The following is a 16138-nucleotide window of genomic DNA, read 5'->3' as shown; positions in this document are numbered from 1 at the left end:
ATTTTATAAGTAAATCAATTGCTGAAACAGCAACTTGAATTTAGTTTAAGTTAGTGCAGTCCTCTTCTTTGAAGAGTAAAAATTACCTGATTCTGTGCTCTTTCAAACGGCAGACTGTTGAGAAAGTAAGAAACTTGAGCTGCCAGGATCAAGCAGGTGTCAGTCAGCATCAGGTGTCACCTAGGATAGCCTACCTTTTAGGCAGGTTGCTAACTCTGATGTTTTGCATCTAATTCCAAAGAAGATGGAGCATCTTCAAAGAATTTAACAACACTGTTGTGTAATTAACTATTCATAGGTACTACTTTTAGTTAATATGAAGACTAGAAAAAACTGGATATTCTTTTACTTCTTAATATTTGGGTTTGTAACTTTTTTTGCTAAATTATACTTCAGATGGGTTATGTGTGGTTGGTTTGATTTCTGGTCTCTTGAGTCAGGAGAAGGTTAGAATGTTTGGGACTCTGTTTCAGTAACTCCCTTTTTCCAGGAACACCTAGAATATAGTGTATGATAAATAAATGAAATAATTTATTTCACTTTTTAAAAAAGGAATGATATGTCAAAGTAAGTGTGGGAAGAGACCACACCCACACCCACACACTCACACACCCACACAATCTGGCCTGTGTGACGACAAAGAATTGGATTTGTTCAGTCAAAGGACAGGACAAGATGTAGTAAGTCTATTACTAGAGAAGGATGATTATCTTTTGTGTATCAACAGCTTGTTGTAAAAGGCTCCTTTCTAAGAGTTTGCTCAGTATGGTTATAGAATGTTTCTTATTAGAATTTTCTCAAAATGTGAGAAACAAAGAAAAGGGTAATGGGTTATTTTATTACTTTTTACATATGGTAGAGGAATTACATAACAGCATTTGGTCCAATTTTTGTGAGTTTCTATTACACAGGTGAAATTTAAGGAGATTTTTAATAAACCAAATTCTTTATCATCCATATAATTTGCTAACACACATCCTGAGATTTTCCTTGAAGCATTTTGCCTCCACTTGAAGTTCAGTGACATATCATGATAGTTTCCTGAAACAATAAATGTCACTTTATTTTACGAATATCATAATTTTACTTGTAAATATTTACACAGCTACAATTGCTAAAATTTTGAAATATATTTTAGTAGTTTTATTTATTTCTTTGACTTATAGCACTCAATAGATATTTGACTGATGACCAACTTTTAAAGGTAAATTTTCCCAAAAAGTAGCTTTTTTTTTCAACCAGTGTCAACCATTGGTATTAACAAAACAAAAAATGTGGTATAAAGAAATCCTAGGGGTTATTGGTGTCATTACAAAGAATGAAAACCAATTTCCCGTGGAAACATTATTTTTAGCTTATATCAAACTAAATGATACTCTTCAGGGGAGTTTATTATAATATAAAAGGCAGAAAATTATAGTATATCTAGTTGTCCCCTGTGCCTCAGAAATGTTATTTCCAAGTTTTTTGAGGGGAGGGGTATTTGTTTATTTGTTTTGTTTTTAAATCGTAGTTTTGCTTTCGTCTGATTCTTTTCAAAGGAAAACCCAACCAATTATTTACCAGTTTTTTCAGAAGCATATATTCCTGTGAACAAACTGCAAAATGCATCTGACAATAAAATTTTAATTAGCAAGAAATAGTGAGCTTCAAGTGTGTGATGATTTTATGCTATAAAGTTTTGTGATTTATGACAGCTTCCCAGTAGCTTTCTCTCAGTGTCAGAAGTTATAAACCCATTTACATTTTGCTTAGGTTTTGAAATAAATATTTAAAGGTAGACTTTTTCTTTCTCTTTTTCTCTTATCAAACCTGTGTTACAAGAGAATAAAAGCTGTTTTAAGGCTCTGTATGTTTAGTCCAGATGTTGCTTTTATCATATTTTTCTCTGATAATCATCTGATAGTAATCTCTGACAGCCTGAAAAGAGAAAATTTTAAGTTTTAATATCCAATCATAATATGTAATGCACTTCTACACATCAGTGAGAAAAAGTTAAGACTTGAATGCCAGTTTTACAAAAGGGATGATCTAGGACTAGCTGGTGTAGCTTGGTGTTTGATCATTGACCCACGCACCAAGAGGTCACTGGTTTGATTCCCTGTCAGGGCATATGCCCAGGTTGTGGGCCTAAACCCCAGTGGGCGTCATGCAGGAGGCGGTCAGTCAGTGTTCTCTCTCATCGATGTTTCTATCTCTCTCCCTCTAAAATCAATAAAGAAAAATTATTTTAAAAAACAAACAAAAGGGGTGATCCAAATGGCCATTCAGTCACGGTTGGGGTGCCTTTTTTCTGCCAACAGCTCTTTGGATATTTATAACATCAATCATGGGCCATACAGAATTATCAACTTCAAAATTAACTTGTTATATAGATTTCTCGGGCATTCTGTGACCCCTGGGCCAGATGTTTCCCACACCTTGAAAAAGTGCTCAGTTTTTTTAGTCATCAGAGAAATGCAAATTAAATCAACACCCATCAGAATGTCTAAAATGAGGATAACAGAAAATACCAAATATTGATAAGGATCTAGAACAAACAGAATTTTTATACACTGCTAATGGGAGTATAAATTTGTACAATGGCTTTAGAGATCTATTTGACAATATCTGCTAAACCTAAAAAATGCACTATGACCCAGAAATTCCATTCCAGTTTATGTACCCAATAGAAATGCATACATAGTTTCACCAGAAGACTTCTACAAAATGTTCATCAACAGCTAAAAATCGGAACCTACCCAAATACTCATCAGCACTCTCAGAACATGGCAGCTTAACTTCTTCAGAGCAGTGAGACAATCTTACTCTAGTCTGCTGTGATGGAGTCTGATATAACACAGCATAATCACAAGAGTGACCATATCATCACCTTTGCCATATAATGCAACCTAATCAAGGGAGCGGCTATCCCATCATATTAACAGGTCCTAGGCCCCACCTACACTCAAGAGTAGGTGATACAAGGACATGTATGCAGACCCATATTATAAACACCAAACCTTTGTAAGTGATTCTTGATTATGCTCCCCCTTCTCCCCCACCCCAACACACACACACACACACACACACACACACACACACTTGAATGTAGACCATTTCCTTGAAGTTAATGATATTCTAATTCCAACATGGTTAACAACTCTTACCTTTATAGCAATTAAATTAATATTAGTATTGTAATACTATACTGTGTTTTTCTGTGATAATAGCATTTTTGATCTACCACCTGTTTTTATTAAAATAATGGAAAACACAATAAAGTGTTCGTGTAAATGGCGCTGAACAAATCCTAATGCCAAATTAACTGTCGATGAACATGTGACCCCACCTCATATTTATCATCAACTGATGAATGACAGTCCTGACTTTTTTTAAAAATTCTGAACTAAAAGTTAAAGACTTACCTATTCTCAAGTTATTTTGCTGTCAAAGAATGATCTGAACTCTAAGGAGGCCCCTAGGCCCTTAAAGATGTTGCATATCCTCACCATCATGACAGTTTTCTACCCATTTTCAAAACTGCCTTCCAATTACAGACCTTTCCAAATGCCTGTCATTTAATGCCACATAGTTCTTGACAACCTGTGCCACTCTTCTTCCTCAAATGTTTGTATTGAAGACATCTTTTCATTTCATTACATCTATACCTGTAGATCCTTAAAGGCTATTTCATTGTAGATTCATCTGTTTCCCTCGTTATGAACACTTAGTGTTTACTTAGTATTTTTAGCTTTTGCCATTACCAACTTTGTGTTAAACATCTTTATACATATTATCTGTGTCCAATTGTTTGTGCTGATATTTCTGTAGGATTGGTTCCTAGAAATAGAATCTAAAGGTAGTGTGGCCCTGGCCGGTTTGGCTCAGCGGTTAGAGCGTCAGCCTGCGGTCCACAGAGACCCGGGTTCGGTTCCCGCTAAGGGCATGTACCTTGGCTGCAGTTTGTCCCCGGCCCTGGTTGGGTCGTGTGGGTGGCGGCCACTCGATGTGTCCCTTTCACATCGATGTTTCTCTCTCTTCCCCTCTCTCCTTCCCGCTCTATCTGAGTAAAAAATGGAAAAATGTCCTCGGATGAGGATAAAATAAAATTTAAAAAAAGGTAGTGTGCATTTCATATTTTGATAGATGCAATTAAATAGCCTTGCTAATTTGTTTAAGGTAACTTTTTTGCGATTTTAAGCTTTAAATTTTAGGTTTTTCAGTCTTGCCTGTCTTCAATTGTAATTTCTGGCTTTTTTTGTCATGTCTAGAAAGGCCTTTTCCCATTTAAGATTAGGCCCTTTTTTTTTTTTTTTTTTTTTTTTTTTTTTTTATCCTCACCCGAGGACATTTTTCCATTTTTTGTTCAGGTAGAGTGGGAGGGAGAGAGAGGAACAGAGAGAGAGAGAGAAACATCGATGTGAAGGGACACATCGAGTGGCTGCCACCCGCACGACCGACCAGGGCCAGGGACAAACTGCAACCGAGGTACGTGCCCTTAGCGGGAACCGAACCCGGGTCTCTCTGGACCGCAGGCCGACGCTCTAACCGCTGAGCCAAACCGGCCAGGGCAAGATTAGGCCCTTTTTTGGCATTTATTTTTGGTTTTGTGAAATGAGACTTTTTTTCAGCTGTATAGCCAATGGTCTCAATACCTTTTATTGAATTGTCTATTCTTTCCACCGCAGTTTGAAAGTACCCTTTATTATTAGCTAAATGTCTGTATGTCCTCTTTTGGATTCTTTTTCTGTCCCAGGGACCTATTCTATTCCTACATCAATATCACAATATTTTAATAACCACAAATTTTAATGTCTTTCTCATTGATAAAGCAGATTTTTTCTAATTAGTTCTTCCTTTCAAAATGTGTTTGGCTTTTTACTTATGCACTTACTTTTCCGAATGAGCTGTAGAATCAAGTTGTCCTTCACCCCTTTTTACTGGAGGATATGAAAACTCCTATTATATATTTTAAATAATCATATAATAGGAATGTCTCATAATATTAGCATCCTTGTTATCCAGTGGCTTCACATGTCTGAAGTGTTGCTTTCTAAACACAAGTGAATAAAACTTCAGCCTAGCTTCATTAGTTTCTTCAGCTCTAGTCATTATGATGTCATTTCTGGCGAGTGAAAACAATGTGGGAGTGTATTCATTGTTATATAATTTATATGTAAGTGGTTTGAAGTTTATATACGTACTTAGGGTACTATTTAAAATGCTGAATTATAGATTTCATAGAATTTAACACTAGTCCTATTAGTTAATTATGTCCTCACCAAAATATAAGGAAAAGTTATAATGTAACATATACTTTAAGCTTCTTTGAGGCAAAAGGTTATACATATTAAAAAATATATGTCAAGATGGAAGTGCATTCACTTGTCCTTTAATTGCCTTTTTGAAAACTAGTTATTCTTTCAAATTCTTTATAATAACAGTATATTGAATGTTAGTAAATTCAATAGTAATCCTTCAAAAACTTAATAGACATTTTAATATAATATAGACTATTACTTTGAATTATACTTGCAGTTAATTAGTACTTGATTTCTCAGTCAACATTGGTCGGAGACAATTTGTTTTTCAAATAAAGGACTTTGTATGATATTGAAATAGAATTTATTTAGTGGACTTTGCACGTAGTGGCATATTTAATTTTATCTTTAAAATATCAACCAACATGAGTGTTAAAATTCTTGATTTTGATAATTGTTCTTGGTTATATATGAGACTGTCCTTTGTTTTAGAAAATATACTCTGAAAGCTGTTGGCGGTAATGGGCATAATGTCTTCAAGTTTCTCAAATGGTTTAGAAAAATGCATACACACACACACATACACACACACATATAATACACAAAGAGAATGATTAAGCAAAGGTAGCAAAATGTAAACAGCTGATGAATCTGGATAAATGATGTGTGTGTGTATGAGTTTCTTGTACCTTTATGATGTTTGAAACTGTATCAAAATATAAAATTATCTCCTTCAAAATCACCAACTTTAGTTATCATTTTAGGAAAAGATCCATTGTCATATATCACCTTCCTTTGTTCATTCCTGAGTATCTAGTATTAATCTTTTCTTGTGTGCAAAAAAAGTAGAGTAGGAGAAATGAGACTGACTCAGTAGTGTTGGTTTCTTCAAGAAAGATGGAAATCCCAGATGAATAAGAAGGAAAATATGGTGCTTGTAAAATTGTAAAATAACTCTTCTGCTGTAGCATTTTAAAATTCTGTGGATTAAAAGCAGATTATTTATTACACCTCATTTGGATATCTTTTTAAAGTGTAAGGCTTCCATATGAAAATTTGTGCATGAATGTTCATAGCAGCATTATTCATAATAGTAAAAATTGGGAATGACCCAAATGTCTATCAATGGAATAGTATTTGGCCATAAAAAGGAATGAAGTGCTAATACATGCTACAACATGGATAAAATTAAATGAAAGAAATCAAGTACAAAAGGTCACATATTACATGATTTCAATTATATGAAATGTCCAGAATAGGCAAATTCATAAAGAAAAAAACTTAGATTAGTAGTTGCTAGGGGCTTTGAGGTTGGGAGGAATGGATAGTAACTGCTAGTGGGTACAAGGTTTCTTTTTGAGGTGATGAAAATGTTCTGGGATCAATTTATAGTGATGGTTGCATAGCTATGTGGATATATTTAAAACCATCTTAAAAGGATGAAATTTATGGTATGTGAATTATATTTTAGTAAAACACTTCTTATATAAAGACCAAATAAGGCCTAATAAATCACTCTTGTCTCAAGGCTGGCCATCTAAGTAAGAGGCTAAGACCTGATAACTTTACATGGTTTGTCTTTCTGTTATTTCACAGACCTCACCTCCTTTCATTTTCCCTCGGCTCATTTCAGTCTACCTGCCCTGGACTCATGACTATTGCTGCTTCTAGGCCTGTTTATTGTTTGTTTGTTTTCTCTAAGAACCCAGCAACCCTTTACTCAAAAGTTAGTCTCCCAGGCCCAGCACTGTGGCTCAGTGGTTGAGCATCAACCCATGCACCAAGAGGTCAGGGCACATGCCCAGGTTGTGGGCCCAATCCCAAGTGGGGGGCATGCAGGAGGCAGCCAGTCGATGTTTTCTCTCATCGATGTTTCTATCTCTCCCTCTCCCTTTCTCTCTCTCTAAAATCAATAAAGAAAAAAAAAAGATAAAATCAATAAAGAAAATAAAATTTAAAAAACAAAAAGTCTCTCAGAGATTCCTTTCCTGTCTACCCTCTAAAATTGTAGACCTCTCCAACATTACCTACTTCCCCTTCCTTGCTTTATCCTTCTCCTTGGCACTATTCACTGTATTTAACACAATATACATTTTACATTTTTATGTTGTGTATTATTTATCTCTTCCCTCTAGAATATATGCTGTATGAGGGCAGGGATTTTGTCTCTTATACACAACTATATTACAGGGCTTAGAACAGAGCTTGGCACCCACTGTCTCCAATGCTGTCAAATGAGTACATCTGAATGTGTGAGTACAGGCAGCTGTAACAAACATCAGGAATATTAAGCATGTGCCTGTCACCATGCACTTTCTAGATACTTTCAATATTTTTAGGAAAATAATGAATAAAATAAATATTGAATAAGTACTTATTACATATAAGGTACATGATAAACCACCAAAATGTATGGGATTTAGTCATTTGTTGAGAAGATTATAGTCAAATATTGTTTCTAACAGTTCTACTCATAGTATTTTGAAGCCCTTGATTCATATTTTAGCAAATGTATAGCCTACTATAGAATGGTTACATCTTCAGGTAAGCTTCATTGCTTTATCTTTAAGGAAAATGTTACATAACGAGGGCTAATTCATGCTATGTTCTGATTGTAAGCAGGGAAAAATAGTCTGACACCTATGGATTATGACAATTTCAATCTGAAACTTTTTCTTGAGTCCCTCATTTGCTAACTCTGCTTACAAAAGGCAAATTTATGGTACTGGATTATTTTGATGATATTTTTCTGCCTATACTGCCTTGTCTTTGCTAAAATAAATTAAGATTTATTTTTTCTATAACCAGGTTTTGTTTTGGCTGTTGATTTTGAGACTAATGGTATGGCCCTTTACATCAAGAATATATGAGATTCTTTAGCATTAATCTCCCTTTGATATATAGAATCACAATCTCACTTTCACTAAAATATTCAATAAACATTTATTAATCATTCACTATGTGCTAGAAATTAACAACATTTTTTAATTAATAGAACACAGTTTTTGCCTTCTATAGGTTCAAGGTATAGTGGAGGAAATCACTATGTAAACAAATAATTTCAATAAAATAATAGAAATAATAACAAAGAAGTATGGATGAGAAAGCCATTGACTCTATCTTAAGGTGTCAGGGAAGACCTGGGGAGGTAATATTTGACCTAAATCTCAGTGGGTCAGTTTGTTATTTTCAGGTATATATGGTAGAAAGAATGGTACCTCACAGGAAATGCCAGAGTCAATAAAAAATTTTGAGTAGTGCTCTAGACAGTGGGGATACACCAGTGAACAAAACAGATTAATTTGTCCTGTTCTTGTGTAGATTACTTTTGGTGAAACATGCCAAGTTATGGAGATCAGGTCAATAGTACAGCGTGGTTGACCCAAGAAGAGTCTGGGGTCCCTCCCAAGAGAGAAGCAGGAGCTATATCACACCAGAAAGTTTAAACTTGATACTCTAGGCCATTGGTTTCAGCCTGGGAGCTCCAGAGATACTGTGTGTCTCAAAGTTGTTACAAAGAGATTATCAACCCTTGTCTAGGTGCTAACTAAGCAAGCATAGCCTATGGATTTTGATAAATGTCTTTTATACATATTTATCACTACTTTTCAATTTTATGTAGTTATTTTAGTAATAAAATATTTATTTAAAGATGAATTCATAATATCCTTTTTTCACATTTTCTGTTTTCTCAATCATTTGGTGCTATTGCTACAACTGCTTTTAAGTCACTATCTGTCAAAATGACTAATCTTAAAAAGAGATCCTAACATATTCAGCCTGATACCTCCTGCCAACGTTGAAGCTGTTCACACTTTTAAAGCAGCCAACCAAAACTTCAGGAAATATTTATTGAACTCCTTCTAAGTGTCAGGCACTGCTCTAGCCACTGGGTTACAAAGATTAATACAAAACAGTGTCTGCTGTGTCCTTAGGAAACTTAGAGTCAAAGTGAGCAGAGCCCAGATGAAGGATTGTAAAGTCAGCATGGAGAGAAGGGTATGAATTCAGGCTACATTGAGATAGTAACTCTTAAGCAATGAGAATTCTTTCACTGAAGGCAAACTACTAGAAGAGAAAGAGTAGATTATTGGGAACAAAGCTAATGTTTCGTGAATATAAAAAATACCCTGTCTTTTTAAGAGTGCTGTTTTCTTATAGCAACAAACCTAATCAATCTCCAGAAAACAGGGATATGAGTGATTTATGTGTCTCTGAAAATACCTCTTCTGCTTGAGTTTTCTCTGCCTATTAATTAGGTGTAAGCCTGTGAAATAATTTTAAACCGTGTAAATACATAATGTAAATCATATTAAAAATCTATCTGGTTATGACTGCTTCACAATGACAGTATAAGTGTGAAAAGGGTTGAAGGACAGTCATTTGCTTCCTTGGTGGATCTCTGAACCTTCAGCCCAACAAGCCCACTTCTATTACTTCTTTCAGATTTCAGCTTTCTCTGTTTCCTTCCCTCCCTCCCCCCCTCCCTCTCTCTTCCTCCCTCTTTTCTTTCTTGCTAAGAAAGACAGAGCTATTGACTAGAAGCCTAGAGTTGCCCCTAAGTTCCGACCACCGGCTGGAATTCTTATGAAGTGGACTTGTAATATCCTTAATGTTGCTGTTGGCAGTCAGTTACAGATTCCATTATTGTCGATCAATGCAGTAGCCGTGCGAGGTGGGGGGCAGGGATGGAGGAGGAAGAGAAGAAAGGAGGAATGAGAGCTTCCTATTCACAGATTTATCAACCTGCCTGGGCTTGCAGGAAATCTCCGTAAAGGGGGCTGGGGTGCTGTTGAAATAGCTAAAGCAGGAAGGGGTTAGTTAGGAGGCTGCAGTTCTCTCCGCTGACTGAAAGGAAATTTGAAAACCTTTCTTGTCGGAACAAAACAAAATGCTGAATTTGTTCTTTTGCCTTTGTTTTTGTTTGATGATATGCTTTACTTAACTGATTAGCTATTGTGCTGTCCAGTTATCTAAGCTGCTTCAGTGTAGAAACCTGCTTCTTTTTCTTTGAGTTTCTTTATTCTTTATTTTCCTTTGCTTTCTCCTGTCATTAAACCGCAAATCATTATTCAATTTTATACTGGCTTTCTCTTTCAGGCTAAAGCTTAACACCAAGAGACAGGACAAATCTCTCTTCTCTTCTGTTCTATCACCCTCTTTTAACCCTCTCTATTTCCTCCCCCCTCCACCCCGTTGTATTAGATTGATGTCACAGAGACAGAATTCAGAGTGGAGGGAGGATCACATTTTCTCTTTCATTATTACAGCCTGGCTAGCAATTTAAGTGTTGCACCCCCAAGAATTTAGTCTCTGTATCTTTCTTTTCCCACTTCATCATTCAGTAATTGTGCTCTGTATGGAAAAGTTTTCTGGCTGGAGAATGAGTCTCCTTTCCCCCGGTGATGTGGCCGAGTGGTTGGATAGTAGCACCGAAGAGGAGAAGAGCCTTCTGTCATTTCTGGGTACGGTAGGGCTCCGCTTGTTCTTTTAACTCTTTGTTGTCTGCACTTCTCTTACTTTGGGGAGGAAGACCCCATATTTTTCAAAATCCACTTTTGGGTTTTTAAAAGAGGGGAAGAGGAATTAAGAGAATACATTCAAGTTTTGTTTATGTCTATGGAAATAGTGCCAACAACATTGGCTATGAGGAATAAGAGACAGTTTGCTTTGCTTTAACAAAGAGTGCTAGCTCCATGCAAGGCTTATCATGTCATCTGGGCAGCTGTTTGTGCTGTTTAGACAACTTCTGCTAGCCAAAATATATTATTGTTTTACTGTACCTCTCAGTACAATGAAGATGAGGCTTACCGTATGAGAGTGGGAGTAGGCTTTGTGTGCAATAAAAGCCAACATATGCTTTGAGAAATAGCTTTTATATAGAGTGTGAAAGATCTGTAATGTTCATATAGAAAATTTCTACGGAGTATAGAAAATAGGACACATGGACCAGCCATTACTTCAACTTCCCATTTACAGATGCTTTCTAATAAATTTCTTAAGGAAAGCAATTATTGATCATGGAATTACTGATATAATTAACAAATTCCTAGGAAAGTTAGATTATAAACCCATTCATATTTTACATGTAATAGGAGAGCTTGATACCTATAAAAATCCTATTTTGTGAATATTTTTGTTAGATTAATAATTGTCTTCAAAGTTATCTTTTTTATAAATTAGATTTATCTCATAATATATTTTCCTAAATATAAGTATAATTATATCATAATGGGCAAAATGTATCGTTTTCTAATTTATTCCTCATACATATTTTTTATGACCTATAGTCTTCTGCAATCTCAAAAGATATGTCTTTTTTAATCTTTTAAAATTATATTTAGCATAAGTTTCAATTTTGTTTTATTTAATTCAGTTGTATTGTCACTCTTAACAGTTTATAAATATTTTTTTCCATGCAGTTTAGATATAAAGGGTCATCCTAATCAGGTCTTTTATAATTCTATAAGGACTCAGGTACACATAGATATTAATCCTACTCTTGATTTGTTTATCAGTCTCACATGTTTTGGACATTTGGGTGACTTTAAGAAATATGTGTACCTCTTAACTCCTCATTTTTCTGAAGACTGTCTCATTCTACTTGCTTCCCATTCCCCTCCCCCACACATAGAGAACCATCAGAGGAGAAAAGCAAATAAAAATATCCCTGAGTGAAACAACCACTTAAACCCTACTGCATCATGGGAAAGGAAGGCAGGCTCACCACTGAACATCTTTTCCTTGCTCTAGTATGATATTTTTATAAATTATAATTACTTCTCTCAGTATTAATGTCTTTCTTTTTTTGGCCATTACCCCACTCTGCCTATAAAGAATTTGATCAAATAAATAGAAATGGCAAATAAAAAGTACTCCAGTCTGTGCCCCTTCTTGCCCCTACTCCCTTCCTCTGTTTAGGAGAGTTAGTAAATCCCTCTTGATCCACAGATGAAGGTGATAAAGACAAAGGATGTTAGAACATGCTAGGAAGAAAAATGCAAATTCCTACAAATTATCTACCTAATGAAAGAAAGCCTTGGCATATGTAATAGATAAAACACAGATAAATCAGAGTCATGATTCTGCTCAAGGGCTATAATGAGAAGTTTAGTTACTGGCGCATGGATAGCTATGTATTCCACACTCTGCTATAACAGGGCTGAGCCCTGGGTATCAGCAAGTCTTATTTTGAGGATTGACCATGAGCAACAAACACTTCCTTCTGTGGATAAATAGGAATTTACTAAGCTCCTCAGAGAAAGTAGAAGCAAAACTATCTCAGATATAGCTTGTAATAGCTTGAGGATTAAGTGAAGCCCTTTTGATGAGTCATTTTGCTAATGTAGTTACCATTTATAAGAACATGCTTTTCCCAGTGAAGATGCTAAGAGGAAAATAAGGAATAAAAAGTACTCCATCTATACTGAATCTACTTTATGTACAAGACTGAATCTACTTTATGGTGAATCTAGGATAAGTGGAACCAAAAGAGACATTGTGTCAGAGAGCCTATCAAATTATGCTTTGTTTGCCCAAGACTATTATGGTAGCCTTCTCTCAAGGAGAGGAAATGAAAGAAAGGTACTTTGTGTTGGTGAGGATTTACACATCACTTTCGGGCAATAACAACTTAACTGATGTTCAGGCCCTCCTATTAATATAGTGCACTGCTGATTTGATGAGACTTCATAAAACTGTGCTCTGTTTTTTATTCTAGTCTAAAACCGTCCGTGGTTACCTTGTCATCTATCAGATAAAGTCAAAACACCTTATCCTGGAGCTTATTCTGACCCTTCCACCTGACATTCCAGTATTACTTTGGGTGGAGAGAACTTCATTCCATCAAGTTGATTAACTTTCTATATCTTGGACAAACATTGTCCTTTCCTACCTTTGCATGTGCTGTTTCTTCTATCGGCAGTGTTCCTTCACCCAAACTGAACTTTCCAAAATTCCACCCCTGTTTCAAATCTTGCTTATGAACAGGACTGTACTAGGTACTATGGCTGGATGCAAAGAAGTATAAGATAAAGCTTCTTATGCAAAGTGTAGAATTTGGGGAGAAAACATGAATTATGTACAGCTAAGTGAGAAAGATTAAACAATTTAAGACAACAGTGGATATAATAAAATAAAATAAGGCAGTCCCTGATTGTGAAATGTTCTGTCCAGGCAAAACTTGCTTTGGGAATTTGAAGAAGGGAGACATTATTTTTTATTAGGAACATTGAAGATTGCTTTGCAGAGATAAGATTTAATCTGAATCTTAAAAAATAGAATAGATTTTTGTGTGAATGGTCTTTTCTGTATGAAAGGAGTGGCATGAGGAATATTAAATTAATGTTCATGTCCAATGAGAAAACTGATTTGAAAGGAATGGCTTGTTCATGTACAGAAGTAATGAAAGATAATGCTTGAAGGCTAGTTGGTGGCTCACTGTGCAGGATTTTCACAATAGGCTAATGAATAACTGTTTTATCATGAAAGAAGTTGGAAAGAATGAAAGATTCTTGAGCAAGAAAAAGATGGTCAAAATAACTTTTTAGGAAGTCATATCTGAAAGTATCTCAATAGGGAAAGAGACTAGAAGCGGTTAAACCTGTTTGAAAGCTATTGCAGTACTCTAGATATGAAATAAGTGCCCCTATTTTAACACTTAACCCTCTATCTTATAGTTAGTGGTTTGCTTATTTATCGTTATAGCTAGATTGTTAATACCTCCACTGCAGGGGCTCAATCTTCTGTCTTTTAGCTCTTAGTACATTTTAGGTGCAGACGAATATTTTGTGCAGCTCAGATGAATAACTGAGATGAAAAAGTGGAGAGATTTCATAGAGTCTATCAGCAAAATTGGTGACAAATTGGAGGAATGGGGAATATAATGAGTCAAAGACTATTTTTGAACTTGAGAGGATGATAGTACTATTAACAAAAATAGAGAAGTTGTGAAAAAGACCCAGTTTTTAAGGGAAAAAGATGAGTTCTATTTAGATATATTGAGCTTGAGGTGACTAGTACACATCTGCATAGAGATATAGTTCTGATGATTGGAAATGAAGTAACATAGAGTGATGTTTGAGAGCCATCTAGAGAAGAAAGAAAGTTAAAGCTCTGAGCATGTATAAGTGATCTACTATTGAGAGATTGTCAAGAAAAAAACAGAGAGCAGGGACTGAATATTGAAGAATCACCAATGGTGGAGGTTGGGTAGGATAGAGAGGAAGAGGAGATACAGAGGGAACGATTATAATGGTAGGAAGAAAGCCAGAATGGTGTGGTATGACAGGTGCTAAGATAGAAAGGTCAACATAGTGGTCAGTAGTGACAGTGGTTAGAAAAGCCAAATAGAAGTCAGAAAAGACCTCTGGATTTGACAAGGAAGAGACTTTTGATGGCTTGTGAAAGTGTCAGTGCTATTTCATTCATTAAAGTTGAGGGAAGAGAAGTCAGATCTTGTTATATTGAGAAAGACAGCAGATGGTGTGACAGTGAAAGCCACAGATTGTCTCTTGCCTAGAGAAATCTGTGACTGATAGGAAAGAAAGGGTGCATTTTTAAAAACTGGGGACACTTGTGCATATTTTGGTAGAATAGAGAGCAAATATGGAACCTACAAGAGGAGAATAACTGAGAGAACAAAATCCCTTATGGGTTTGGGGGTGAGGGTGGAATTAAGGATGCAGGATTAACCTTTTGAGAGGAGAATGAAGAAACTCATAGAGGAATCAAAGATGCTTACAGAGATTTAGCAATGGAAAGTAGGGAAGATGAAGACTATAACAACCATTATATTAATCTTACAGGATTTATCTTGCCTAGTCTTACATTGTAGTTATTGGTATACCCATCTAGCACTCCCCTGCAACTGCAGCATAAAGGTATTCTCTTAATATTTTGGCATTTTCCAGAATAGTAGTGAATGGCTGCTTGATACTTTTTTTAAAAAAATGAATAAATGCTATTTAGATATCAAAAGTTTGAAATTCAGCCATTTTCACAATTACCCAAATTATTGTATCAGATCCACCCCTCTGCACCCCCTTTCTACTACTGTTCTCTATTCTCATGTCTGCAAGTACCATTTAAGATACATTGGCAACATTTGCAATTTTTATTCAGTAGATTGTAATTGAGTTTCCCAAATTCTAGAATAAGAAGGAAAATGCTCAACAAATATTTTGTACTACTTTATATTTTCTAAACTGAATTTAAGTGATTTCATTAAGTAAAGTGATTTAACTGATAGAATAACTTTATAAAAAAGAAGAATATAATTTTGACAAAACCTAAATATTTTTAAGTTTCTAAATGACTCTATTGGCACAGTTAATTATTTGGTATTGATGGTTATTATCTGATTCCTAAAATTACACCTAACATCAGGAGAAAGCATATTCAAAAATGAAAATTCCCATTTCTGGCAATATGGCAGACTAGATATCATGAAAAATAATACAGAATCAACTAGAAATGTCATATTAATGAAACACATTTTAAACTAAATGACTAAACTTTCCTCTCAGCAAGGAAATTCCCAGGAAGAGGGAGAAAAAAAGCTAATTATTCAGGTAGTAAATTGTCCTGGGGCATTTGCCAGTCCAGACTTTTAAAATGTTAAGTATTAAGAGCCAAAGATAGGAAATGGGCCTAGGGTCCAAACAAAGTAAGGAATTAGAACTGAAAGATGCACCCCATTGTTCCCCATAGAACTAGCTCCCTTGATCAGTGAAAGTGGAAATTAAAAAACCTGCTCACTGATAAAAATGGACAAATCTTATTTATATTAGTCTGGACTGGTGGAGAGTGAGGAGGATAAAAATTATCCTGAGAATTCATAACCACAGATCTGGTAAGAGTCAACTAAAATAGTGGACAACAATAATGTCAGAGAT

General features: G+C 35.4%; 1 protein-coding gene across 7 annotated transcripts in view; it reads left to right on the top strand.

The window, feature by feature from the left end:
• The window catches only part of RASAL2 (RAS protein activator like 2), a 292067-nt gene that overhangs the window by 184335 nt on the left and 91594 nt on the right, over positions 1-16138 (top strand). The window contains exon 1 of one of the 7 annotated variants that reach the window (XM_036272224.1): positions 10625-10708. The exons of the other annotated variants lie outside the window; for them this stretch is intronic. Coding sequence (XP_036128117.1) covers positions 10627-10708 — 82 coding nt within the window. The 5' untranslated portion in view covers positions 10625-10626. Of the gene's footprint in view, positions 1-10624; positions 10709-16138 lie in introns of those variants that run through there. 7 annotated transcript variants of the gene reach the window in all.

The sequence above is a fragment of the Molossus molossus genome, unplaced genomic scaffold (assembly GCF_014108415.1).
Source record: "Molossus molossus isolate mMolMol1 unplaced genomic scaffold, mMolMol1.p scaffold_m16_p_20, whole genome shotgun sequence".
NCBI lineage: Eukaryota > Metazoa > Chordata > Mammalia > Chiroptera > Molossidae > Molossus > Molossus molossus.
This window is presented reverse-complemented; position numbering and strand designations above follow the sequence as displayed.